This window comes from Oryctolagus cuniculus, chromosome 6, assembly GCF_964237555.1.
Source record: "Oryctolagus cuniculus chromosome 6, mOryCun1.1, whole genome shotgun sequence".
Lineage (NCBI taxonomy): Eukaryota > Metazoa > Chordata > Mammalia > Lagomorpha > Leporidae > Oryctolagus > Oryctolagus cuniculus.
In genome coordinates, this window is record NC_091437.1 from 28,302,628 (window position 1) to 28,330,193 (window position 27,566).

General features: G+C 48.4%; 3 protein-coding genes across 3 annotated transcripts; 1 reads left to right on the plus strand and 2 right to left on the minus strand.

Moving 5' to 3' along the window:
* Window positions 1-165: 165 nt before the first annotated feature.
* DND1 (DND microRNA-mediated repression inhibitor 1) lies at window positions 166-2,413 on the minus strand. Its single transcript, XM_051844299.2, has 4 exons — window positions 2,145-2,413; window positions 1,894-2,011; window positions 1,105-1,566; window positions 166-623 (listed from the first exon to the last, which is right to left on the minus strand). Exons 1-4 carry the CDS (start codon window positions 2,166-2,168, stop codon window positions 166-168), a joined length of 1,062 nt encoding a protein of 353 aa, XP_051700259.1. The 5' UTR covers window positions 2,169-2,413.
* Window positions 2,414-2,523: 110 nt separating this feature from the next.
* HARS1 (histidyl-tRNA synthetase 1) lies at window positions 2,524-19,674 on the minus strand. The gene is made up of 13 exons (XM_002710255.5): window positions 19,450-19,674; window positions 19,079-19,168; window positions 10,692-10,811; window positions 8,010-8,105; window positions 7,342-7,467; window positions 6,565-6,672; window positions 6,316-6,414; window positions 5,992-6,085; window positions 5,689-5,816; window positions 5,357-5,599; window positions 3,568-3,684; window positions 3,245-3,391; window positions 2,524-2,921 (listed from the first exon to the last, which is right to left on the minus strand). The coding sequence occupies exons 1-13, from the start codon at window positions 19,537-19,539 to the stop codon at window positions 2,850-2,852; spliced, it is 1,530 nt and encodes a 509-aa protein (XP_002710301.3). The 5' UTR covers window positions 19,540-19,674; the 3' UTR covers window positions 2,524-2,849.
* Window positions 19,661-27,016, plus strand: HARS2 (histidyl-tRNA synthetase 2, mitochondrial). Its single transcript, XM_002710256.5, has 13 exons — window positions 19,661-19,917; window positions 20,854-20,928; window positions 21,186-21,305; window positions 21,427-21,522; window positions 23,397-23,522; window positions 23,628-23,735; window positions 23,996-24,094; window positions 24,404-24,497; window positions 24,801-24,928; window positions 25,020-25,262; window positions 25,427-25,543; window positions 25,743-25,889; window positions 26,260-27,016. Exons 1-13 carry the CDS (start codon window positions 19,810-19,812, stop codon window positions 26,317-26,319), a joined length of 1,521 nt encoding a protein of 506 aa, XP_002710302.1. The 5' UTR covers window positions 19,661-19,809; the 3' UTR covers window positions 26,320-27,016.
* The last annotated feature ends 550 nt before the right edge of the window (window positions 27,017-27,566 follow it).

Here is a 27,566-nt window from a genome sequence, read left to right on the forward strand (position 1 = left end):
GAGCTGCCCCAGACACGCTGGGGCTATGTCCCAACAGGGAAGTTATCAGGCCGAGGTGCCTTCCCCCTTTTTTAATCAGCTGGTCGGCTGCCCAGGCCTGCTGGGCTGGGGACCGACACAGGCTCTGCCAACCGTTATAGGCTGCCTCTGTTGAGAGGACGGGGGTCACTGCTTAACTATGGTACCTGCCTCAGCCCCAGCAGACCACAAGAGGCTGGCCCCAGGCTCACCCAGGGCTTCCAGCAGCCGTGCAGACACGGCATCCTTGGCTATCTCATGCCCATCCTGCCCATCTGTGGCAAGCACAACCCAGATGAGGCCACTGAAGGGCACTGGATGCCCAGGGATCACCACCTGGTACCAGAAGCGGTGCCAGCCAGCAGGGCCCGTGCCCAAACACTTGGTGAGGAATACTGGGCTGCCCAGTTTCATTCGTTGGCACAGCAGCTGCAGGGCAGCCCGCGCTCCTTGGGACCCTAGCTTGTCCCTGGCCAGGGCCAATCGGTTGCCCTCAGGCTGAAGGTACCGTAGTGAGGGACCCACAAGCTGCTGGCGCAGTCGCTGCCTCAGGTCTGGCTTTAGCCACTCCACAGCCACCTGCTCTCCGCAGAGGCGGGACTGCCCTGCAGGAAAAAAGACAAGAGACAAAGCAGCTCTAAGCCCTGGGCCCACCCAGTCCTGACCCTGGGAGCCCCAAGGAATTACACAGGTGAGTGTTTACTTAACAGCATGTGCATTTCCTGGTATGACCTCTAAAGGGGGGTGAAGTTGCTCCTTGCTATAACCATCACAATGACTTATCTTTACTGTGATATGCTTGCTGAAAATCGGGCAAGCTCCCAAATACCACATGCACATAGTTAATTCTCAAAACAGGAAAAGTTTCTAGTTTCTTTGAAATGCTGAAGATTAAAAGTGTTAATGCACCTACAGTGGCCCTATTGGAAATAACTTGACATCAAACACAACGTAAGGTCATAAACCCAGGCACGCTTAACTCCAAATTTTGTGACTTCAACTGCTGTGTAAAGTGACTAGCAGAATGTGTCAGGCCCCCACCACGTCCCCGCCCCGCCCCGCCCCGCCCCGCGCCTCCAGCCCTACCTTCCACCAGGGCCTTTTTGGCCATAGCAGCAGCGCGGTGCGAGCTGAACTTGAGCAGCGCGATCTGCGTGAGCGCCGGCCCGGGGCTGGGCAGCAGCAGCGCCTCTTGCAGGCCGGGGCCCAGCGGCTGCAGCGCGAGCAGCAGCGCGTGGTGGCTCAGACCCGGCGGCAAGCCCTCCACGCTCAGCTCGCACTTCTCCGTGCTGCGGCACACCAGCAGCGGGCAGGAGGGCCGCAGCGGGTGGTTGTGCAGCGTGGCGATGGCGGCCTGTGCGCCGCGCCGTGAGCTGTAGCGGGCGTAGGCGAACCCGCGGTTCAGGCCGCTGAAGGTCATCATTAGGCGGAATTCGTAGAGGCGGCCCACGCGCTGGAACAGTGGGATCAGCTGGTGCTCGTACACGTCCTGGGGCAGCCGCCCTATGAACACCTCGGACCCGGCCGGCGGTGGGCTGCCCACCCAACCTGGGGGAGGGGGTGTGGAGGGAGCTCTGTCATCCACCGGACCGTCCCGAGTTCGCACCCGCGACCGTCAGTCCAGTGGTACAGTGCCCGTATCCCGGTCCCTGGCACAATTACGTGACTGGACTAACAGGGCTGGCGGAAAGTAGGTGCAAGTTATGTCTGGTTCCTTTACTCGACGGGGCGGGTGGGCGGGGAGGCAAAGTCCAGTGTCCTCATGTGCTGGGGGAGGGGGTATAAACTCGGGCAGTTTGGGGTTTTTTGTGATGCCTGGGGCAGGCCCCTCCCCCAAAGGCTGGTCGGGCGCCGTCGAGGCTGCGGCTACTGTACCTGGGGGTGGCCCGCCATACTTCCTCTGCCCGTTCACCTGCACCAGCCGGATGCCCGTCTCCCTGACCCACGCCTCCAGGGCCGCCTTGTTCTCTGGATTCACCCTCTCACACCATTGCTGAGGGAAAAGGCAGGTTGGAAAGGCTGAGCCCAGAGCTCGCCCCCACCTCTCCTGCGCCGTTGGCGTCCCGGCGGCCACCCCCCGCTGAGCAGGCGGAGCTCCTCTGCGCCCATGCTCGCCAACCACTTACCTCACACTCGCGCTTGGACTGCATGGCTCTCCCTCCTTTGCCCTCCCGCACCCTATTTATAACCTCCTCTGCGACGGCCTCTGGAAGCTTCTCTACTCTTCCACCCCCCACGTTCTCATTGGCTCTGCGCACGACCCCGCCTCTAAAGGGTGGAAGTATCCACTGCACGTGCGCCGCCGCGGGCCCTCGGGGAGCCGCAGGTGAAAGCCAGAAACTCTGGCGGTGGAGTGCGCGGGCAGCCCTGCCTTCCAGGCGCTGGGCGCTCGACCCTCAGGGCACCCTTCGCCCCACGGACCAGGCGGTGGGCTGCGTTTTCCGCTGAAGTGGCCTGAATGGGTGGCTCAGGCTCTGCAGCTAGACGTCAGAGATGCAGGCAAGCTCCAGTGGTAGAGGCAATTTTATTGGACCTTTGGCGACTGGCACTGGGGCCGAATCTGCTTTATCTGCAGTGGGGCCCCGCAGAGGGCACCTCAGACCCAGGGCCTGTAGCCCAGGGGTGCATGCTGCACTCATCGGCTGCGGCCCTCTAGAGAAAGCGGTGGAGTTCTTGCCCATTTTTGCCAGTGACTACCGGTAAAATCATCATAATACAAGTCTCTGTTTAGTCACTTTCAGGTCTTCCTGCAGGGCCAGGAACGTCCAGAGCTGTTTTGGTGCACCTCCGATGGTGCCAGTTGCACTTCCTTTCCTGACAGGCGGCTGGCTTCAGCAGATGCAGTGGGGCTGGTCTGTTCTCCTTTTGATTTCCTCCACCAGGTCTTCCCTTCGGACGTCCACCTGGCCAGGAAGGGGGAACAGGGTGGAATGAACATCTTCCATCGCACTGCGCCCAGAGCGCCTGATTCTTCCAACAGTCAGCAGCTCTGACTCAGCTGGAAGCAGGAACCCAACCCAATACTTTAGGCAGACAGGCATGGGGTGTATGTGCTGATGGGGGTTTACCTTGCGACAACCACAGCAAGAGGTTAGGCATGCCCTTAGGTCTTTTACAAGTTGGGACAGCGTGAATGGCAGACCTTTGTTCAGGTCTTGAATAGACATAGGCCTGCCGACACGGCATACACTCCCTAGTGCTATCGCCTTTCCTCGTGCCCCCTTACCTCTTCCCTGCTAGCCACTGAACGGAGCTTGATGACCCCGTCCTTGAGCTCCTGCTCGCCGATGATGGCCACCAGCGGGATGCCTGCCTCCTCACAGTACTGCAACTGGTTCAGGAGCTTTGGGTTCTTCTTGTAGAGTAGTTCGGCCTGTGGGGGACCAGGGTGGAAGATGAAGGCTGGCTTCTGCTGTCCTCAGATAACCTCCCGGGGGCCCAAGCTTCATTCCACGATGTAATGCCAGGAGCCACTAGAGGGTGAGCTTTTATGTAGTTGGTGTCCAGCCCTCCCAGGTACGCTGTAGCCCTGGGGTTTGCCTCCCGTACCTTGATCCCAGCATCCCACAGCTCAGAGACAAGCTTCAGTCTCTCCTCCAGGAGCTTCTTCTGTGCAGAAGCCACAAGGACCTGTGTCTCTGTGGTTCGTACCTTCTCCTCTAAAGCCTGGGGAAGGGGCAGATGAGAGGGAGCTGGGCTAGCCTCTTCAAGGAGCAAACACAGCAGCCTCTAGTTAGTGCGTCCCCGCAGGGAAGGGGCCCAGTGTCTCAGCTAGCAAGTGGGTATAAGACAGGAGGGAGGAAAAAAGGAAATGAACTGATTTGTAGTTACCATTTGCCAGAATAACCTTAGGCAAGGACAAAGGTACCTTATTTACAGTAACTTTAAGTTCATCTCCACCTAGGACTTTTATGGTCCACAAGAACATGCACAAAGTACCGCGCCTCTCATCATTCAATTACAGGGAAGAACTCAGAATGTGTGAGGATGAGGGGTAATGGACAATGCTGTTGTTGTCCTTTGACTTTTTCTAGAAAACTATTTTTTAATTTTTTTTTTTATTTGAAAGAGAGTGCAAATGCGAGTGAGCTTTAATCCGCTGGTTCACTCCTAAAATGGCCACAATGGCTGTGATTGGGCCTGGCTGAAGCCAGGAGCCAGGAGTTTCTTCGTGTGGGGTGCAGGGGCCCAAGCACTTGGGCCATCTTCTGCTGCTTTCCCAGGTGCATTAGCAGAGAGCTGATTTGGAAGTGGAGTAGCTGGTTCCTGATCTGGTGCCCATTACCTGTTAGGCCACAACACAGTGGAACGCCTGGCTGTTTGGCCTGGCCCAATCCTGACTATTGCAGCCATCTGGGAGTGAACCAGTGGATGGATGACCTCTCTCTCTAACTCTGGCTTTCAAATAAATAAATTAGTCTTATTAAAAAAAAAAAGGGGATAGGAACAGTGGGAAAGTTGTCAGAGCATTCCCCAAAGGATGAAATGCACTGAGCTATTTAAGAGCAGCAGCAAAGGTCTCAGACTACGACGAGCTCCCCTGGTGCTATTCTAGATACTATAGAGTCCATGCAGTCATCTGAGGGATCCCAGGTCTTCAGACACATGCTTCCCTCTCGGAGACAGTACTACAGCGCACTGAGACCCTCGAGTTAACTGCCTGCATTTCAAGTCTGACACTGCCGCTTGTTTAGCTCCCTGCTAATGTGCCTGGGAAGGCAGTGAAAAATAGTCAACATACTTGGGTCCCTACCACCCATGTGGGAGACCAGGATTGTGTTCTTGGCTTTGGGCTGGCCCAAACTTGGCTGCTGCAGTCATTTGGAGTGAAAACAGAGGATGGAAGATCTGTCTCTGCCTCTCTCTTCTCACTCTGCCTTTCAAAGTAGTAAATGCATTTTCAAATTCTGACCCACTTAGAAGTTTTAAGACCTTCAGCAAATTAATTCACCTATAATGCAAATAATACAAGAGGACTCTAATAATTATGTTAGATAACGCATGAAAAGTACCAAGTACAGTGCTTGGCCCATGGCAGCAAAATGGTAAGTATTCCATGTCAGGAGGAAGCTCTGGATCGTTGATAAATCAACCATGATTCCTGATAGCCCTGAGGGAAGCAGGGACCCAGAGTACAGTATTCAGTGGAGAGAGGGAGAGCAGAGATCCACAAAACCGGCCTGTAATGGGTGGGAATCTGTGAAGCGTAGCAATGCTCTTTCCATTTTTCTGAGATAGGCTCTTTGCCCAAACAGCACCACTTTCTCCCTTGGAGATCAAAGACAGCTCAGATGCTATCACACGCCCAGACTCTCTTCTTCTTACCGCCTTGACCTACCTCAAGTCTCTGCTCCACGATGGAGAAGATCCGTTCCACCCCAATGCTGAGCCCCACACATGGAACCTTGCGCCCTCTGGGGTCGAACATGCCCACCAGCCCATCATAGCGCCCTCCAGCGGCCACACTGCCCACGCCCGAGGGCTCGTCCCCTGCTTGAGCTGGGGTCTGCAGCAGCACTGCCTCATAGATCACCCCAGTATAGTAGTCTAGCCCTCGAGCGAGACTTAGGTCAAACGAGATCTGTGGAAACAAGGATGTGGTCAGTACCAGATTAGGGTCAGGGACCTGAAATCCCATTCCAGGGACCTCCCATGCCCAGCTTGACTCACTTTGTCATTAACGCCAAACAAGGTCAGATACTCAAACAGCAACTTCAGGTCTCCCAGGCCCTCCATGGCCTGTTTGTTTTGAGACAACTTAGGATCCTGGAGCAGCTGCTCTACTAGAGACACTCCACCTGGGGAGACAGATTTGTTTGCCAGATTGACACAGAGAAGAAAAGGGTCGGATTGTAACTGTATGTACATACGTATGTGTGAACACACACTCTTCCCCCTACACACACCCTCATACAACTTCAGGGAGGTTGGGGACAGGGAATGGCAGCTGGGGAGGCTGCTTCCATTCCTCACCATGCTGCTGCACATAGTCACCAATGCGGTCAGCCACCTCGGGTGCAAGGCCCTTCTCTCCCACCATCTCATTCTTCACTTCCTCCCAGGATACCTGGACACACAGACACCAGTTGGGACCCTGTGGCAGCTTCTCTCCCAAAAAACAAGCATAGACCCTCTTTGGAGAACAGTCTAGAAGCAGAAGCTACCCTTTGACCTACATCCTGTGGCTACTCTTCCTTTGGTGGGCCTGGAGGTAGGCACCCCTCTCTCCTAATCTCATTTTCCGTTTCTTAAGGCAGGGTGAGATCTAGGAAAAGAGTCAAGTGTTTGGGTCGTCACCTTGTCCAGCTTGTCTACTGAGGAGCAGATAGTCCGGAACTTGCTATCAGGAACACCACAGATGGCAAACATTCCATCTAGGATGCGCCGATCATTAACCTGCGGGGACCCAAGGCATAGTTAGTGAAGGACTCTTTCAGTTACATGATCCTCAATAGCCCTGGTCACTTGGGGCTACTGATCCCTCTGCTCATTCTCCTGTGCAAGGCCAGGCCCACCTTTGCCCTCCCAGCCCCATCCAGCTCTGACCTTGACAAGGAAGTCGCCTATCTGAAGCGAGCTCAGGATCTCACACATGATCTTCAGGCACTCTGCATCAGGGATCATGGGGTCAAACTGCCCAGCAATGTCAAAATCCTGCAGCAAGAGGAATAGCCAGAGATTCTCACGGTTCAGCCCCCTGAAGCGGCCTTCTGGGAGCTCTGTTCTCTCTCCATGAAGGCCTATTTGCATACAAGCACAGACTTTGTCCTGCATTCTCTATGACTGATCAGCGTAGAGGAGCCCCAGCATTCTTGGGCTTTTCACCAGTCCTGGTTTCCTTTCCATCTACTACACTGTCCCTCCATTGTTTATTTCTTCATCATCTTAATTCCTCCTCCTGCTGTGGGGCAATTATTTAGTCTTAATCCTTAATCCTTGTTTTCTATGCTCATCTAGAAGCTTGCTATCAGTCTTGGTGATTTCATATCTGAAGTATGATTTCCTCATCCTCTGTTGCTATCCCATCACTGTGAATTAATAGAAAAGATACCAGCCGTAGAGTTCTCCTGCTGACTTTGATTTTCTTATCCCTATGATACCTTCATCTGCTGAGTATTAAATTTATACATGTAAAATAAAGATACTAATGTCTCCTGCCCTCCCCTCAAGGCCATTGTGAAATCTACATGAAAACACAATAGAAATCTTGAACATTATCTGGGACAACCAGTTGCTTTGGACACCACGAGTATTCAATAGATTCTTGTGGCTTGAGGGAGGGCCCGAGTTACCCATCCTGTCCTACCACTTCCCGGTACTCACACACTGGTAGAATTCCCGATATCGGCCACGGGTCATGGCTGGGTTATCCCGTCGATATACCTTTGCTATGTGGTAGCGTTTAATGTTGGTCAGTTTATTCATTGCCAAATACCGAGCAAAAGGAACCTGGTCACAGAGAGTTAAGGAGAAAGTGCCTCCTATGACTGTCTGGAAGTTATCGCCACCAACAGAAGCTGGGGTCTAACCCCTCCCTGTGTGGGTACAACCACCACTCATAAGATAAACAGCACTTGAACATCAGAATCAACTATGCTACCACGAGGGGCAACTGAAGTGTCAAGAAAGAGAAAGGCTCCTTTCTGTTTGGTAGTGTCTCCCCAAGGCTACAGACTACTATCTAGCTGCCCGCAAGTGCAGCAGGGGGCTAGACAGATTGGACAGAGCAGAAAAAGGGCCCCAGGTGGGCTCTCTAAGCAGATGATCTCTTACAGCTTGGAGATAGCTTACTCATGATTAGACTGACAAGGCTATGTTCTGTTTAGCCAAAGATCAACTCATGGTTTAGAGAAATAATTCCCCTAGCTGCCAAGCCTCATGTTTAAACCTACCTATGTCTTCCTCTCCCTATCCCTGAGGCTAGAAATAGCCCCAGCCCCACTGAGGGCCAATCCATCCAAGGTCCTGAGAGCCCTGGCTTAGAAAGATACAGTGAGATCATAGCGAAGGGACAGCAACTCGCCACCCTGGTCCTTCAGGTCATAGATAAGTTTGGAGTCTTCGCCATACTTTCCGGTCAGTGTTTCCTGGAAAAAAAAGAAATGTGCTTAAAATCATAAATATAATACTAAAAAAGAACATAACACTTTAAAGAAAGTTTGGCAAACAAAAACCCACTACTCTATTGTTACATTTCAATCTGTCTACCTTTCTCTTCATCCCAATTCTTATGTGTTTAACAGTTACAATGAAAAGGAACAACAATTTTGTGTTGATTTTCTTCTTTCCATTTTGTGACACAAGTGAAGTATTATTTTTATAAGACTCATAACATTCTGGTGAGAAAAAGCTCAGTATTTACTTTCTTCCTAATGTTATACTGTTAGATGTTTAGGTTATCCTAATTTTCAAAAAATTTTCCAGGACTTTTTAATAAGTATGTTTTGGTACTTAGCCTTTACTTTTCAAAACTATTATTCTTGAGGATAAACTCCTATGAGTGGATATTAGGCCAGCAAATATACATGGTTCATGGTTTTACGATATCTGAGATTTGAGCAATGTCAAAAGCCCAGTGTCCTCTGGGTGTCACAGAGAAGTCCTGATCTGTCATGTCTTCAACAGGTGATAACTTGTTTCACTTACTAGAATGGCAAGGATAAAAAGTCTAAAGATTCCCAATGTATAGAATCAGAAAGAACCATACACGGTTGGTATCATGGGCTGAATTGGGTCCTCTAATCCCCAAATGTGCAAGCTGAAATCCTAACCCCTGTCAACCTCCAAATTACCTTTAAAGAAGTCATTAAGCTAAGATGAGGTCATAGGAAAGGCCCTAACCCAATGTGACTGGTGTCCTTATAGGAAGAGGAAATTTGGACACAGAGGGAAAATGATGTGAGGACGAAGGGAGGAGCTGGTCATCTAAAAGCCATGGAGAGTCCTTGGGTCCAAGAAGGAACCATCCTGCCAATACTTCATCTCAGACCTGCAGCTTCCCGAACTGTCAGAAACCATGTTTCTGTTGTTCAGGATACCCACTCTATGACACGCTGTTAGGGCAGCCTAAGCAAACAAATACAGTTGGTAAAAACATAAATGGGTATACTCTTTTGACCCAGAAATTTCATTTATATGATTTGATCCTACAGACCAATGTCCACCGTGGTAGACATTGTTCTGAGCACTAACTATCTATCAAAGAACAAGACAAAGGCAGTGCCTGCTATCAGGTAATCAGAAACAGGCACTACATTCATGCAGGGAAACAGTCGATGGGTGATTTCAGTCATAGCTACTCTAAAGGAAATCAAACACGCTGATGTGGTAGACAAGGGCTACTTTAGGAAAAGACAGTTGGAAAGGATTATTTGAGGAATGGTATTTTAGCTGAGACCCTAAATTAAAATGTACTAAATAATTTAATCTGAAATTAAAGTCAGGCAAAGAACTTGCAAAAAGGGAATACAGAAAAGGGAAGAACAAGAGAAAAAAAAGGTCCTGAGGTAGAAAGACAGTATGTTCTAGAAACAGAAAGAAGACCAGAATAATGTAATGGACAAGAGGAAGAAAAGCATGAGATGATGTGGGGAAGGCTGTGGTCAAATCATCTATTGGTTTGTAAACCAAGTAAAAAAGAGTTTGGGTATTTTTCTTTTTAAGATTTTTTATTTATTTATTTGACAGGCAGAGCCACAGAGAAGAGACAGAAAGGTCCTCCCTCTGTTGGTTCACCCCCCAAATGGCTGCCGCAGCCGGAGCTACACCGATCCGAAGCCAGGGGCCAGGTTCCCCATACCTAGTCTCCCATGCGGGTGCAGGGGTCCAAGCACCGGGCCATCCTCCACTGCCCTCCCAGGCCACAGCAGAGAGCTGGACTGGAAGAGGAACAACCAGGACTAGAACCTGGCGCTCATATGGGATGCCGGCGTCGCAAGCAGAGGATTAACCAAGTGAGCCACGGCGCCGGACCCCAAGAGTTTGGGTATTTTAAGTATAACGGAAATCACTGAGCTTTAAGCAGGGAGTGGTGAAATTTGTTTTGAAAATTCTTATTAACTTACGGGTAGAGGGTGGGAGTGAGTGAGGGAGAGAGAAAGCACTCCCTATTTACTGGTTCCAAATGCCCACAATGGCCCTGGGCTGAACTAGTCTAAAGCTGGGAACTCAATCCAGGTCTCCCACGTGGGTGGTAGGGACCCAATTGTTTGCACCATCACTGTACAAATCACTGTCAGGAAGCATTTGCAGGAAGCTGGAGTGAGGAGCTGGAGGCAGGGCGTGAACTTAGGCTCTCTGATATGGGACGTGTGCATCTTAACTGCTAGGCCAGTAACAGTAAAAACAGTAAAAAACTAGAACCAATGTCAAGGTCTACCAATAGAAGACTGGTTGCATATACATATGGAATGCATGCATCTAGAAAATATCTTCATTAAAATGCAGGGGAAAGGAGCTAGAATAACCTCCACTCCTCATCAGGGCTCTCTTGGAAGCCATGGACACAACCAAGACAAATAAAAGGCTGCTCCGTGCCACTGCTGAACTCTTCCTCATTGGAGAAGGCCTGTGTCCACAACAGCAGCAGGGTCTTTAGGCCCTCTCTCTTCTCATCCTCTTTGTTATTTGTATGTCCACTCTTCCACCATGCAGTTTCTCCTTAAATGTCTCACCTTTAGTTCAAACACAGGCGTATCAATGACTTCTGCACCGTGGCGCTTGAAGCAGCGGATGATGACATCAAACACCTTCTCCCGGACTGCCATCTGCCGGGGACTGTAGTCTCTTGTGCCCTTTGAGTTAAAAACAGCCAAGGAACCAGGGATGAGATTGAAAAACAAACATGAGTAAGTTATAGAAATATAAAAGGATGACTTCAAGAACGAGAAAAGCAAATCCTTCCCCAAACTTAGATCTTCCTACAGGCTGCTGGGCTGTAAAATGGGTACAGCTAATTCCCTATTAAGCCCACACCCATTTGCTGTCAGCCTCCCAGATTCCATTTCCTTTTCAACTTGGTTCTAGTTTCTAGAATTCTCAGAACTCTTTTCTCCAAGGAATTTTTCTTTTTTCTTTTCTTTTCTTTCTTTCTTTCTTTTTTTTCTTTTTTTTTTTTTTTTTTGACAGGCAGAGTGGATAGTGAGAGAGAGAGACAGAGAGAAAGGTCTTCCTTTGCTGTTGGTTCACCCTCCAATGGCCGCCGTGGCCGGCGCACCGCGCTGATCTGATGGCAGGAGCCAGGTACTTCTCCTGGTCTCCCATGGGGTGCAGGGCCCAAGCACTTGGGCCATCCTCCACTTCACTCCCTGGCCACAGCAGAGAGCTGGCCTGGAAGAGGGGCAACCGGGACAGAATCCGGCGCCCCGACCCGGACTAGAACCTGGTGTGCCGGCGCCGCTAGGCAAAGGATTAGCCTGTTGAGCTGCGGTGCCGGCCTCCAAGGAATTTTTCTAAAAACTCTTTCTGGGAATAATAGAGTATTTCCCTGCCTAACACAAATAAATACCTGCCTGATAACAAGAACATAACCAATTCAAACTCAGTCAGCTAGTTGAATTTTAAACTCTACAAGCGCTTTTCTCTCGACATGACTATTCTTTTGAATCCTAATTAATAGTACTATTTGTTCTCTAATTTGCTTCTGACAACAGCCTTAAGGCATGGGCAGAGTTTTTTTTCCCCTCTGAATATCACAGCCCACACCCCCCCTTTTAAAAAAGATTTTATGTATTTATTTGAGAGGCAGAGTTACAGACAGTGAGAGGGAGGGAGGGAGGGAGGGGGAGAGAGAGGTCTTCCATCCGCTAGTTTACTCTCTCCAAATGGCCGCAACGGCTGGAGCTTTTTATTAAAAGCATTACTACAGTCAGGAGCAATTTACAGTTTATCTGACATGGAAGCAATTAGGTACCCAATTCTCTCTTTTCTCACTCATAACTTATTCTTCTATTTATTTGTTTTTTTTTTCTCACTCTATTTATTCTTCTATTTATTTGGTTTTACACCGGTGCGTTACCAGAGCACCAGACAAAGGAACTGTGGTGCTGTCTGCAAGAACTCTTCCAGGACGTTAACTTTTCCGCGACAGCTTAGGCAGAAGGATTCTGTGGCTGGATTACAGGACACTGAGAAGCCAGGCATTACTTAAGGCCACTCAGCAAGCGCGTGGCAGTCAGGACTAGAACTCTGTTCTCCTTCCAGATCAGTTTCTACTCAGGGCTTTTACCACTTACTCCAGCACCTTTTGGTCTCAGGCCCTCGTCCCACTCTTGCTATTTATTAAGGTTCCCAAAGGGGATTATACTTATCAGTATTTGCTGTATTAGAAATTAAAACTGCAAAAATGTAAGGACATTTACTAGCTCTTTTAGCAAATAATAAATCCATTACAGATTAACATAAATGATACTTTTGGAAAATGCAACCATTTTCCCAAAACAAAAAGATTTAGTGAGAAGAATGGCACTGATTTACATCTCTGCAAAGCTATAATGTCTGGATTGTCAAATATGCTTTTTATATTCAATCTATTGCGATGTTGTTTGAAGTATGTGAAGAAAATCTAGCCTTATACACATAGGTTTTTATAAAAGGAGGAGCATTTTATAAACTTTTCAGCTAAACTGGTGTATGGAACTACACCAAAAATTCAACTAGTACTAGTTTCTTTCTTCCTTCATTCCTCCTCTACCTCCCTCTCCCTATCTTTTAGGTTTTATTTATTTGACAGGCAGGCAGAGAGAGAGAGAGAGAGAGAGAGAGAGAGAGAGAGAGATCTTCCTTGCACTGGTTTACTTTCCAAATACCCGTAACAGCCAGGGCTGGGCCATGTAAAAGTCAGGAGCCACTAACTTGATCCAGGTCTTCCAGAGACATGGCAGAAATTCGAGGACTTGGGCCATCATCTGCTGCCACATTAGCAGGAAGCTGGATTAGATGTGGAGGCAGCGGGGTCAGCATTGTGGCATAGTAGGTTAAGCCACAACCTGCATGCCAGCATCCCATATGGGTACTCGTTCAAGTCCTGGCTGCTCCACTTTTGATCCAACCCCACAATGTGCGTGGGAAAGCAGCAGAAGATGGCCCAAACACTTGGGCCCCAGCCACCCACATGGGAGACCAGATGGAGTTGCAGCTTCCTGGCTTCAGCCTGACCCAAACCTGGCTATTGTAGCAGTTTGGAGAGTGAACTAACAGATGAAAATCTCTCTTTTCTCTGTCTCTCCCTCTGTCTGTGTAACTCTGCCTTTCAAACAACAAAAACAAAAAAATGGAAGCAGGCAAGATTTGATCCTTTGCATTCCAATATGGGACGCTGGCATCCCAAGTGGCAGCGTAACCCACAATGCCTGCCCCGCAAAGACTGGCTGCAGTATAGGCTCTTAAAGCTACATCAATGAATCCTTCCTACTGTCACATTAAAATCCTGTAATCTCTCAATTACACAGGTAACTAGACTAGTCAGATTCACAGAGGTAGAAAGTAGGATAGTGGCCACTAGACGCTGAAGGATATTGGAGCAGGGAGGTACTATTTGGTGTACATGGTTTCAGTATGAAATGATAAAGGTTTTGGAGATGGATAGTGGTGACGGTTGTACGGCAATGTAAGTGTACGATGCTGGGGGATCTTCAAAACGTTCACAGAAAATGCATATTATTAATAGAACTATACATGGATTTTGTTAAAAAATTTACACCAAAATAAACTTACCTTTTAATTCCATTTTTTCCCCACAAAATTATACCAATGTCTTTTACTTCAAGCTACTGAACTATACACTTAATTTTTTTTTTTTTTTTTTTTTTAGAGTCAGAGAGAGAGAGAGAGAGAGAGAGAGAGAGAGAACTTCCATCCACTGGTTCACACCCCAAATGGCTGAAACAGCCAGGGCCGGACCAGGCCAAAGCCAGCAGCCAGAGGCTGGGAGCTTCATTCAGTCTCCCACATGGGTGGCAGGAGCTTTTCCCAGGCCATGAGCAGCGAGCTGAATCAGAAGTCCAGCAGCTAGAACATGAACCAGTGCTCACATGGGATGACAGCGTCCCAAGCTGCGGTTTTACTTGTTATGACACAACATCGACTCCCTCAAAATTTTTTAATGTGATAAATTTCATGTTACATGATAAATGCATGTTACATGCATTACTATAACATTACTATAACCTATACTTTGAATGGATTTTTCACTCATGCATATTGATTATTTGGAAAATATTGGTTTGCTGGTGATAGTTATACAGATATTTGAAATGTTGATAATATTTCTTTTTTTTTTTCTTTTGACAGGCAGAGTGGACAGTGAGAGAGAGAGACAGAGAGAGAGGTCTTCCTTTACCATTGGTTCACCCTCCAATGGCCATTGTGGCCAGTGCATCGCGCTGATCCGAAGTCAGGAGCCAGGTGCTTCCTCTGGTCTCCCATGCGGGTGCAGGGCCCAAGGACTTGGGCCATCCTCCACTGCACTCCCGGGCCACAGCAGAGAGCTGGACTGGAAGAGGGGCAACTGGGGACAGAATCCGGTGCCCTGACCGGGACTAGAACCCGGAGTGCCAGTGCTGCAAGCGGAGGATTAGCTTATTGAGCCACGGCGCCAGCCAAATGTTGATAATATTTCATTATACAGGGCTGGCACAGTGACATAGGTAAAGCCCCAGCGTGCAGTGCTGTCACTCCTTATGGGTGCCGGTTCAAGTCGTGGCTGTTCTACTTCTGATCCAGCTCCCTGCTAATGCACCTGGGAAAGTGGTGGAAGATGGCCCAGGTCACTGGGCCTCTGCACCTGCCTGGAAGACCTTGGAAGAAGCTCCTGGCTCCTGGCTTCAGATCAGCTCAGCTCCAGCTGTTGCAGCCATTTGGGGAGTGAACCAGTGGATGGAAGACCTCCCTCTCTTTCCAATAAATAAATCTTTAAAAAATATATTTATTGGAAAGTAGAGGTGCAGAGTTACAGAGAAAAAGAGAGACTTTCCATCTGCTGATCCATTCCCCAATGGCTGCAACTACCAGGGCCTGGAGCCAGGGGCTTCATTCAGGTCTCCCATGTGGGTGGCAAGGGCCCAAACACCTGGATCATCTTCCTGCTTTTTCCAGGACATTAGCAAGAAGCTAGATACAAAATGGAGCAGCTGGAACATGAACCAGCACCCAGGAGATGCTGGCATTGTAGGCAATGGCTTTATTTGCTATGCCTCAACACCAGCCCCAAGTGCCACTGTCTTGTTTTGTGCTAAGGCATTAGCCGTTCTATTCATAAGTGCTTTTGCACCTTTTTTTTTTTTTTTTTTTTGACAGAGTGGAAAGTGAGAGAGAGAGAGACAGAGAAAAAGGTCTTCCTTTGCCGTTGGTTCACCCTCCAATGGCCAGCGCAGCCGGCGCGCTGCGGCCGGACTGCGCTGATCCGAAGGCAGGAGCCAGGTGCTTCTCCTGGTCTCCCATGCAGGTGCAGGGCCCAAGCACTTGGGCCATCCTCCACTGCATTCCCAGGCCATAGCAGAGAGCTGGCCTGGAAGAGGGGCAACTGGGGACAGAATCCGGTGCCCTGACCGGGACTAGAACCTGGTGTGCCGGCGCCGCTAGGCAGAGGATTAGCATGTTGACCCACGGCGCCGGCTGTTTTAGGGGCTGGCATTGTGGCATGGTGGGTTAAGCCACTGCCTGTGATAACAGCATCCCTTATGAGCACAGGTTCAAATCCACAATGCTCCACTTCCTTTCCAGCTCCCTAATAATGGGTCTGGGAAAGCAGTGGAAGATAGTCCAAGTACTTGGGCCCCAGCTAGCAAATGGGAGACTCAGATAGAGTTTCAGGCTTCTGGCTTCACCCTGGCACAACCCCAGCCATGTGGGAAGACCCTCTACCCCAGCCATGAGATGGAAGACCTCTCTGCCCTGCACTCCTGGTCTCTCTGCCTTTCAAATACATAACATAAATCTTTTTTTTTTTTTTTTTTGACAGGCAGAGTGGACAGTGAGAGAGAGAGACAGAGAGAGAAAGGTCTTCCTTTGCCGTTGGTTCACCCTCCAATGGCCGCCGCTGCAGCCGGCGCACCGTGCTGATCTGATGGCAGGAGCCAGGATCCAGGTGCTTTTCCTGGTCTCCCATGGGGTGCAGGGCCCAAGCACCTGGGATAAATCTTTCTTTTTTTAAAATGTGATTTAACAAACTACAGTGGATATTAACTCCCCAACATAATCTCATTTTCTATTAACATTATGGAAACTTTCAGACATACAGAGAATAGTTTTATGGTTACTATGTATCCCTTTCCTGGCTTCAACAACCATTAACATCCACTGTTCTTGTTTCATTTAAATGCTGACATTCTTTCAGAAGTACTTTAAAGTAAATCTCAGACATCACATCATCCCACCCATACTTACTTCAGTATGATTCTCTAATACATAAAGGTTTAAAAGGAAAAACTCAGAATATGAAAATGTCTTTCTTATAACCAACAAAACTAACTAGCCTCTTAATATTATCTACCAGCAAGGCATGTTACATTTTCCCCTGTTGCCTCAGCAATACCTTTTTATGAGTGGCTTATTTGAATCCAATTCTAAATGAAGGCCATGCCTTGTATTCGGTACATACACCTATACCTACTAAAAGTATACATATACTATCTAAAAGTATACACATACCTTGGGGCTGGCACTATGGCACAGCGGGTTAACACCCTGGCCTGAAGCGCCGGCATCCCATATGGGCGCCCGTTTGAGACCCGGCTGCTCTACTTCCAATCCAGCTCTCTGCTGTGGCCTGGGAAAGCAGTGGAGGATGGCCCAGGTCCTTGGGTCCCTGCACCCGTGTGGGAGACCCAGAAGAGGCTCCTGGCTCCTGGTTTCGAATCAGCGCCGCGTTGCGGCCAGCTGGGGATTGAACCATCAGATGGAAGCGCGCGCGCGCGCTCTCTCTCTCTGCCTCTCCTTCTCTCTCTGTGTAGCTCTGACTTTCAAATAAATAAATAAAAGAAAAAAAAAAATAAAAGTATACATATACCTAAACATATACTTATGCATATATCTAATAGGTATATACCTATACATATACCTATCTAAAAGTTTCCTTTTTTGAAAAAAAAGTATTTGTTGATGAAAATGAGACATTTGTTCTTTTTTTTTTTCTGGACAGGCAGAGTGGACAGTGAGAGAGAGAGACAGAGAGAAAGGTCTTCCTTTGCCGTTGGGTCACCCTCCAATGGCTGCCGAGGCCAGTACGCTGCGGCTGGCACACCGCACTGATCCGAAGGCAGGAGCCAGGTGCTTCTCCTGGTCTCCCATGGAGTACAGGGCCCAAGGACCTGGGCCATCCTCCACTGCACTCCCGGGCCACAGCAGAGAGCTGGCCTGGAAGAGGGGCAACCGGAACAGAATCCGGCACCCCGACCGGGACCAGAACCCGGTGTGCCAGTGCCGCAAGGCGGAGGATTAGCCTATTGAGCCACGGCGCCGGCCGAGACATTTGTTTTTAAAAAATTTTCACATCCCAGATCTGGTTAACAATATTCTGAATATGTCATTTAACATGTTATTAAGTGGTATAACATAGCATTTCCTATAAACTCTTAGTTCAAAGACCTGGTCAGATTCAGGTTCAGCTTCTAGCAAGAATCCTTCATGGGTGGTGCTATATGCTTCTTACTGCATCACATCAGCAGAAGATCGTGTCTTGCTGCTCTACTTTTAGTGATGTTAAGACTAATTCAGTTTGGGTGAGGACCAATCTATCACAAAATATCCATTAAGTTTTCCATTTTACAGATTGCATAATCATTGATATCACTGCTTTGAGATTTTATTCTGTCTCTCTAACCTTTGAAAATGAGTTGTGTGTAGTGAAAGAACTGTTCAATGAATTTAAGAGCCCAAAGTGTTAATCTTAACACAAGAAAGACAGTATCATCTCTCTCCTTTGGAATTCAATTTCAAATACATTCATTAAATACTTATTTTCAGGCACTGATTCTGAGCCTCAAGGTAAATAAACTACGTGAGTACAAAAAGTCAATACAATTATAAAGGTATGGGGCTAGCGCTGTGGTGTAGCTGGTAAAGCTGCTGCCTGCAGTGCTGGCATCCCAAATGGGCACCAGTTCGAGCCCCAGCTGCTCCACTTCCAATCCACCTCTCTGCTATGGCCTGGGAAAGCACTAGAAGATGGCCCAAGTGCCTGGATCCCTGCACTTGCATGGGAGACCCAGAAGCTCTTGGCTTCGGATTGGCACAGCTCTGGCCCTTGTAGCCAATTTGGGAGTGAATCAGCAGGCGGAAGACCTCACTTGGTCTCTTTCTCTCTGCCTCTCCTTTTCTCTCAGTGTAACTCTGCCTTTCAACTAAATAAATAAATCTTTAAAAAAATATATAAAGGTATGAATGAGTGCCAAGGGAACCCCGATGAATGGGTAAATACTCTGTTTACAAAACTTACAAAGGGACACTTGAACAGAAATCCTGGAAGATGCGCTAGGACTCTCCAGCTTCATTCCTTTCTACTTTGCTTCTGTATTAGCCTTACAGGTCTTGCTTTGGTCCTGGCAACTACCAAAGTTCCCTCCTGCTTCAAGATTTCCATATTCTACCTGGATCTATCTTCTTCACCCCCCTGGCTATCTCCTCCCTATCAGTGACCTTTTCCCAGACTCCTCAGTCCTGCTTTATTTTCTCAGAGCATCCTTCTTTATTTCCTTTTACCACTTGCCACAATTTACAGTCACAATTGGATGATCTGTTCGCATTTTGTCTCCTTCGGTACAGTGTAAGCTCCCCGAGGGCAGCCTGTATTGTCCACCATGGTGTATTCACTGTCTGGTACAGCACCAGGGATGTGGGAGGCATATTTACTACATGAAAGGAGGAGCAGCAGCAGGTCGACTCCCCTGCATACCCGGCTGGCCTAGTTTCTGTCATCCCAGAATGACTCCCGCCCGGAGCCACTGTCAGTCCTCTGCAATATCTCAGGTCCTCACCCATCACCTGCTCCGGGGAAATAGACATGGGTGCCCTCGTGAATGGAGTTAGGGACTATCTCAGCGTTTTCTTCCAGGAACCCCGTTACCTTGGGAGTTTTGAGCACAAATTTGTGTTTGCTCTCATCAGGGCCCAGCTGTGCCTTCAGTTTCAGGAGTTTCGCCACCTCCTCTTCGATCTATGGAGGGAAAGAAGTCGCTGGGCTATCCGTCAGTCACTTCCCTGCCTCCCCCACCATTCATTCAGTATTCCTCCCTCCTCAGACTGCAGGGCAGATCTGTCTGCTCAGGCCTGGCTTTGCTTCTCTGGGCACCCACCCCGGCCACCTCCCTACGGGGCCCATCCTCCTCCCTACCAGCCCGGTCCCTTCTCCCGCGTCCCTGACCTCTGTTCCGAAGACTCGGGCTTTAAATCCTCCCTGGATTTGCCTCGGCCCCTCCCCTGCCATCTGAGTCCCACCTGTTCGGCGCTGGCCTTCTGCTGCTTGAGACCTCGCACGCGCTCTCCCTGAAGTCGCACCAGCTCCTCAAGCGCCGCACGGTCAGCCATCCCTGCTGCTAACTGAAGCTGAGACCGGCCCGGCGGAATCAACCTTAGCGTTCAGCCTGGATGACTTCCGGCTATCGAGTCGCCCTCCTGTGCGCCTAGAGAGCCTCCGTCAGGTCTCAACTTCGCTTCCGGCACCAACCGGAAGCGTTGCTCTGGGACGAGTGGAGCTCAGGGTCCTGAAGTGTGCAGGAACCGGTATTCTTTTTGGGGTCCTCTTGCCTCATTCTCCGCCTTGGCATCCTGTCCTGGAAAGCCGGCGTCTTGCGCACGATGCCCCAGCTCGGACTCCTGCCCAAGAGGGCCTGGGCTGCGCTGTTCAGCCAGCTTCTGCGACCGCCCCCATCTGCGTGTACCCAGGCGGTCCGTGGTCATAGCCAGGTGAGCCTGACTGAGAGCTCCAGTCGGCCCGGGCAGGGCTTCCGGGTCTGAAAGTACGGGCTCCAGTAGTATTGCATTCGGTTTTTACTGAGTTCCCACTATGTATCGGCACTAAACAGAGTTCTGAGTGCTTTGTTGTTTAATCCGCAGAGCAATCACGAGAGGTTGGGGTTTTTATAGTTTAGGAAACAGAGGCTGCAAGGTTAAATGATTTACCCGAAGCTTCAAGTATGGGAATGCTTTCATACAGATCTATGCTCTTGTCTGAAATTCTAAGTCAAATATTAATATTTTAAAGCAAAATATATGGGTATTTCCACTAAATGAGATGACTAAAGACCATTAAGTGGACTGAGCTCGTATTAGAATTTAACTTCAGAATGAATTTCAAAAAACATTTGAGGTTTTCAGAGAGTTTTGAATTTTGGGACTACAGATGTGAGACTGTGAACTTGAATTTGGACTTCAATTGGAGGAGAGTCGCCAGAGTCTAAAACTACCACACCCTCTATTTCTGTAAGGCCCATGCTGCCATCCAGCAATAAAGTCCCAACTTTTCTGTTTTGCGTTACTTAGGAAGGTCCCTCAAATCCTCTCGGCAGATGCTTTGTCTCATCATGAACGATAGGACTCAGATATTTTACTGATTTTGCATCACAGCACTCTACCAACCTGAGTTTTTTAGTTCAGTCAGGAAATCCATTCCCTTTGATTCCATGGGCTGCTTTGGTGTCCTTGGGATGGCTCTCCTCTGCTTTCACGTTGCATTTTGCCTGTCTCCAAGCCTAATAATCAGTGCTACCTTATTATAATTTCTTTTGCTGTTTAAGTAGGATCTGAGAACTGGAGAAGAGCATATTTGTGGTTCACAGTGTCAGAGACATCACAGGTCTGGCCAGCTTCCAGAGGAACCATATTTCATATTTCTTCTGACAGGTGGCAGAGTCAGTGCTGACATCCCAATTGAAACCACATCAAGAAACGCCAAATTTTATCATCAAGACCCCAAAGGTAATACACCTTTGTTCACTCTGTCCCATTGGCATGCTTGGAAAACTGATCCCTGTTTTGGTCATCTCTATGATGCCTTTTAATTATACTTGTAAATTAAAAACAAACATTATTCTTGAGCTATTGGGTGGGGCCCAGAATCACTTGAACTCAAAAAATTTCAGTTCCATAACTTAGATTATAAAAAGTTTAGCTCTTTATCTTCAATGGATTTGTTTTTCAGTTTTCTTTTCACTATGACTGCTTTTGATTTCCAGGGCACCAGGGATTTTAGTCCCCAGCAGATGGTTGTGAGGGAAAAAATCCTTGATGTGGTTGTTAGCTGCTTCAAACGTCATGGAGCTCAGGGATTGGATACTCCAGCATTTGAGCTAAAGGTAAGGAGAGAAGAGTGCCTGAAACCCATTTCTTCTTCTGCCTTCCGTGTCCTAAAGGGCTTTTCGTCTGTGCTTTGTAGTCATTGTTTGAATCGTGGCTGTTTCTGTTTGCCTCTTGCAGGAAATGCTCACTGAGAATTACGGGGAGAACTCTGGGCTCATCTATGATCTGAAGGATCAAGGTGGAGAGTTGTTGTCCCTTCGCTATGACCTTACAGTATCCTGAGTGCTGGAGCCTGACCTCTCTTTCAAGTCCAGAGGGCTTTATCTGACAAAAGGGAGGAGAGTAACTCTGGGATTATCCAAGTACATTGGCATCAGCCTTATTCCCGTTTCTCCCAGAAGGCAGTTCTGCCAGCAGAGCCTTGCCTGGAGCCCGATCGTTTTACTTTAATGTGTATCAGAGTCCTTTCTAGAACCCTGTAGAAACACAGCTTCCTGGACCCAGAGATTCTTAATTCTGTAACTGGAGTGGGATTCAGCATCTGCATTTTTGTATTTATAGTGTTCTTTTTTGAAGATTTATTCATGGGGCTGGCGCTGTGGTAAAGCTGCTGCCTGCAGGGCTGGCATCCCATATGGGCACCAGTTCAAGTCCTGGCTGCTCCACTTCCTATCCAGCTCTCTGCTATGGCCTGGGATAGTAGTGGAAGATGGCCCAAGTCCTTGGGCTCCTGCTTCTCTGTGAGAAGACCCAAAGGAGGCTCCTAGCTCCTGGCTCTTGGCTTTAGATTGGCACAGCTCTGGCTTTTGCGGCCAATTAGATAGTGGACTAGAGGATGGAAGACCTCTCTCTCTCTCCCCCTCCCTCCCTCCCTCCCTCCCTCCCTCCCCCTCCCTCCCTTCCTCCCTTCCTCCCTCTCTGCTTCTCCGCCTCTCTCTGTGTAACTCTCAGTTTCAAAGAAATAAGTAAATCTTTTAAAAAATTATATATTTGAGGGCAGTGCTGTGGCACAGTGGCTTAATGCCCTGGCCTGAAGTGCCAGCATCCCATATGGGCACCAATTCAAGACCCGGCTGCTCCACTTCCGATCCAGCTCTCTGCTATGGCCTGGAAAGGTAGTAGAAAATGGCCCAAGTCCTTGGGCCCCTGCACCCACGTGGGAGACCTGGAAGAAGCTCCTGGCTCCTGCCTTTAGATAGGTGCAGCTCTGGCCATCGCGGCCAATTGGGGAGTGAACCATAGGATGGAAGACCTCTCTCTCTGCCTCTCCTCTCTCTGGGTAACTCTGCCTTTCAAATAAATAAATAAATAAATCTTTAAAAAATTATTTATTTGAAAGGCAGAGTTACCCAGAGAGAGAGAGAGGTCATCCATCTGCTGATTCACTCCACAGATGGCCGCAGTGGCCAGAGATGTGCCGGTCTGAAGCCAGAAGCCAGGAGCTTCTTCTGGGTCTCCTATGTGGGTGCAGGGGCCCAAGTGCTTGGGCTGTCTTCTGCTTTCCCAGGCTATCAGCAGGGAGTTGAATTAGTAATGGAGCAGCCAGGACTCGAACTGGTGCCCATATGGGATGTCGCCACTTTAGGTGGCGGCTTTACCGGCTACTCCACAGCACCAGCCTTTATAGGTTTCTTTTTAAAAGATTTATTTTATTTATTTGAAATGCAGAGTTACAGAAGGAGAAAGACTGAGAGAGAGGCCTTCCATCCACTTGTTGACTCCGTAGATGGCTGGGCCTGGCCGAAGCTAGGAGTCACGAGCTTCTTCCAGGTCTCCCATGTGGGTGCAGGGGTCCAAGCACTTTGGGCCATTTTCTGCTTTTTTCCCAGGTACATTAGCAGGGAACTGGATTGGAAGTAGAGCAGCTGGGACTTGAACTGTTGCTTATTTGGGATGCCAGCGCTGTAGGTGGCGACTTAACCTGCTACATCACAGTGCTGACCCCCAACAGCTTCGTTTTTGACATATTCCATATATACTGGATGTCAAGCACTGCTACACTTTGGGGATAGTGGGAAGCAAGCCAGATAAGGTCCTTGTTCTCATCCTAGTGGATGAGATCCAATTCTGAGAGGTCCAGTCCTCCTTAAAATCTGTGTCCTAGGCCTAAGCTTTGAATTTTGTATTCTTTAACCTATTCATGTGAGGTCCCTTTTGCTCGTTATCTGGCTATGAATAAATTGAAGAAGATGAAACGCTACCATGTTGGAAAGGTGTGGCGGCGGGAGAGCCCAGCCATAGTCCAAGGCCGCTACAGGGAGTTCTGCCAGTGTGTAAGTGACCTGATGGGGACAGCACAGTCTGATAGTTCTGGGGACTACAACCTGGGAATTGATTGATCATTAGAAAATTGCTCCTATGTTTTCTCTTTGTTGTAGGATTTTGACATTGCAGGTCAGTTTGATCCTATGATCCCTGATGCAGAATGTTTGAAGATCATATGTGAAATCCTAAGTGGGTTGCAGCTGGGGAACTTTCTCATTAAGGTGAGGTCAGGGCTGAGGACTGGGGGATAAGTCCAGTGGCTTGGTGCTGTTTATGCAAGTCCCAAACCATAGGTGACCCCAGCCCTTAAGCCTGCAGTTCATGGACTTTCTTAGTACAGCTGTTGTATTTCTTACATTTGTGTGTATTCTTTGCGAGATTTCCTTCCTATCCCTTTTATGAGTTGAGAGAATAGGGACTGCCATGATTTAAAGGAAAGGGGACTGACAGGGTGCTTGGGTCACTTCCATTGAGTTCACAGGTCAATGACCGGCGGATTATAGATGGAGTGTTTGCTGTCTGTGGGGTCCCTGAAAGCAAGTTCCGTGTCATCTGCTCCTCAATAGACAAACTAGACAAGGTAATGAAGAAAAGCTTCAGTAGTTCCAATCTGGGTTTTCTGCCCTACCCTCTAACACATATAACTAGAGAGAGAAAGGTGGTGGATGGAAATGAGCTTATGTTTATTGGGAGGGAAGGAGAGAGGCATTCTGAAGAAAGGTGTGAGTTCTGCTGTACCGTGGGGATCGTGGTGGATGTCTTAAGTTGCCTCTGACTTTGCTGAGGATGCTGTTAGCTACTTGTGACATACATACCGAATAAAATATTGTCTTTCTCAGTTGAGAAAGAAGGATCTTGGGACTGAGCTAATGTTTGGGTGTTTATGCAGATGCCTTGGACAGATGTGAGACATGAGATGGTGACAAAGAAAGGCCTGGCTCCTGAGGTAGCTGATCGAATTGGGGACTATGTCCAGTGTCATGGTAAGGACTAGGGTTTTCAGAGCCGTGGTAGAACTGGACTGAGGGCGAGTGGTCAGATTCTTTCTCTGAAACAGCTTTCCATAGTTGCGCTTAGCTTGCCTATATTTAATTTCTCTTTTACTTTGTGTCTTCTGGAGGCAAAAGTATAGGCAGAGGATGAGGCTCTGTTCATAAGAGACCAGGATCTTTTTTCCTCATTATAAGACAATGAAGAGGGTTAGCTAGAGCATATAAAGCATAAATTGGACGAAACACATCTGGGTGACCAGCACAGACATCATTTCTTCCCACTTTTCTCCCCAGGTGGGGTGTCCCTGGTAGAGCAGTTATTCCAGGATCCCAGACTATCCCAGAATAAGCAGGCCCTGGAGGGCCTGAGGGATCTGAAGCTGCTATTTGAATACCTAACTTTGTTTGGAATCACCGACAAGGTAAGCGGAGTCAGGAGTAAACCTCAAGAGCCTCCTGAGAGCCTCCTGGGCCCTCAGGATCCTGAGTCTACTTTGGGCCCTGTCCCCACAGATCTCTTTTGACCTAAGCCTGGCTCGGGGCCTGGACTACTATACAGGAGTGATCTATGAGGCAGTGCTGCTACAGACCCCAGCTCAGGCTGAAGAGGAGCCTCTGAATGTGGGCAGTGTGGCTGCTGGTGGTCGCTATGATGAGCTGGTGGCCATGTTTGATCCTAAAGGCCACAAGGTGCCATGTGTGGGACTCAGTATTGGAGTGGAGCGGATCTTCTACATTGTGGAACAGAGAATGAAGGTAGCTCCTAGATAGGGCTGGGTGGGGTTAAAGGCCTGAAAAGCCTCCTGTTTCTAAAATACAGTAGTGCTGTTTTTCTGACCATTCTTTTTTGCTTTGCTTTTGGAATCGCTGGTTCAGAGGAAGTTTTTAGTAGTTTTACTGTTTTTTCTCTATTTTATCAGGCTCTTGGTGAGAAGATACGAGCCACAGAGACCCAAGTGTTTGTGGCCACACCCCAGAAGAACTTTCTCCAAGAGCGGTTGAAGCTGATTGCTGAGCTTTGGGATGCTGGGATCAAGGTATGGTGGAGCTGACTTCTGAGCCAGGGCCATTTTTACCTTGAGCTTTGGGAGGAACTCCAGAACTTTTTAGTCTAACGACTAGAATGGCTTATTTGGAAAGGAGGTCCAGCCACTTAATTTTTACTACCTTGGAAATGCATGTTCAGAGGTTTGTGTACTTTGTCACTTTTACGTTCTCTACCTTGTTCCTTTGTAGGCAGAGATGCCATACAAGAACAACCCTAAATTATTAAGTCAGCTGCACTATTGTGAGAACACAGGCATTCCATTGGTGGTCATTATTGGTGAGCAAGAACTGAAGGAAGGGGTTGTCAAGATCCGTTCAGTAGCCAGCAGAGGGGAGGTAAGTGGGAGCAGGCAGAAACAGAAGCACAAGTATGTGCACCTTTTCAAGATTCTTTTAAGAAGTATGTATTGTATTGATGAGGAAAAACTCCAAGATTAATAGTTGATAGAGATGAATGAAGAAGACCCACCCCAGACAACCATTGTAGCCAGTGAATATTGGCTTGATGGGCAAAGAAGGAGAAACAAAATGGTGCTTTGAGACTGACCAACAAAGTAAACAAATCCCTTTAGTCTTGAGGATGTATGTTCTCCAGATTACCGTGAAGCCCACAGTACACGCAGAGTAAAATGAATCTGAAAAAACAGTGATTAAAGAGTGAGTATCACTTTCTAGTTTGTCACTTCAGGGGTCTCGTATGTTTCAGGTGGCTGTTAAACGGGAAGATCTTGTGACTGAAATTCAGAAGCGACTGTCTGAGTCTTGATCCTTGCTTGAAAGCCGTCTGCTGCTCTTTGTAGAAGAGATTTCATCTGGGCCAGAATTCCTGCTGGATTCCAGCATAGCTGGCCAGGATAGGTGGCAAGCACTTCTACCTCCTCCATCCTTCCTGGATACAGAACTGTAGAAGGCCTGAGGACTCCTGGGCTGGTACGGGAAGCTGCTCTGCATGGGTGCAGATGGCTGGGGTGTGAAAGACATTTTCCAGCTGTGGAAGCAAATTTGGAGTGCTGCTAAATGCCACCAAGAGGTGCTGAGGGGTTGCTGGGAGCAGGGCTCGGCTCTGGGAGAGCCACCTCAGGCTGAGGATTCTGAACCATCGAGATCAGAAGGCAGATACTGGACCTTCCACAGCAGCTTTGGAACCAGAATCTGGGGGATTTGTCCTCAACGAACCCTGGATATGTCCAAGGAGTTTTGTAAAGAAAGCAAGGAGAAGCAATGACTGCTCTTCGCTTGAGGGCGGAGATGCTGTCCTAAGGGCGGGAGTGCCCAAGTTGATCTGTCGTCTCCGCCAGCCACTGTTTATGATAGTGGGGTTGAATTTCATTGGTGGCTTGTCAAGTTGGAGATCTGAGCTTTTGGAGACTATTTCCTATGCCAGAGTCATGCTCCGACTATTCCATGCCCTGCTTTTCTACAGGTGGTTAAATAATTTGTTAAATAAAGTATTAAATGTGGTAGTTTGAGTGATGTGTTATCAAGGGATTGGCTTGCCTAGGTCATTGGCTTGTTTCAATTTAGACTGAAGAATTCTGTGAGCTAGAAGTAACCTCCCTGAGGTGTAGTCTGTGCACGGAGCAACCACAGCCCCTTCTTCCACTCCTGCCCCCCACACCCCGACTCGCTGATAGTCATGTTGCTAGAAATCAACGTGTCCTGAGCCATCTGCCCGAGTGCTTCACCTGATTATTGCTGATGATTGGCCGCCTTGTGTCCAGTCATATTGAGGAAATGGTTTCCTAGAGACTGAATGACCTATGATGTTCCATAGTTGAAGGAAAAAATGAGTTAACCAGAGTGATAGTACTGTTTCGAGAAAGAGAGCCCTAGTGCAAAAAGCGCTCTCCGTCTCTGCCTGGGAAGGTTCAGCCGTTGCCAACACTTCAGTGCGGTTCAGGGCCCCATCCCTAGCAGCTGCAGGGGAATGAGACATCTAAAGCCCCTAGTAGTAGTTGGGACTTAAGGTTTAGAAACTCTTGACAATGCACGCAAAGTTGATTAGAGAAAGAG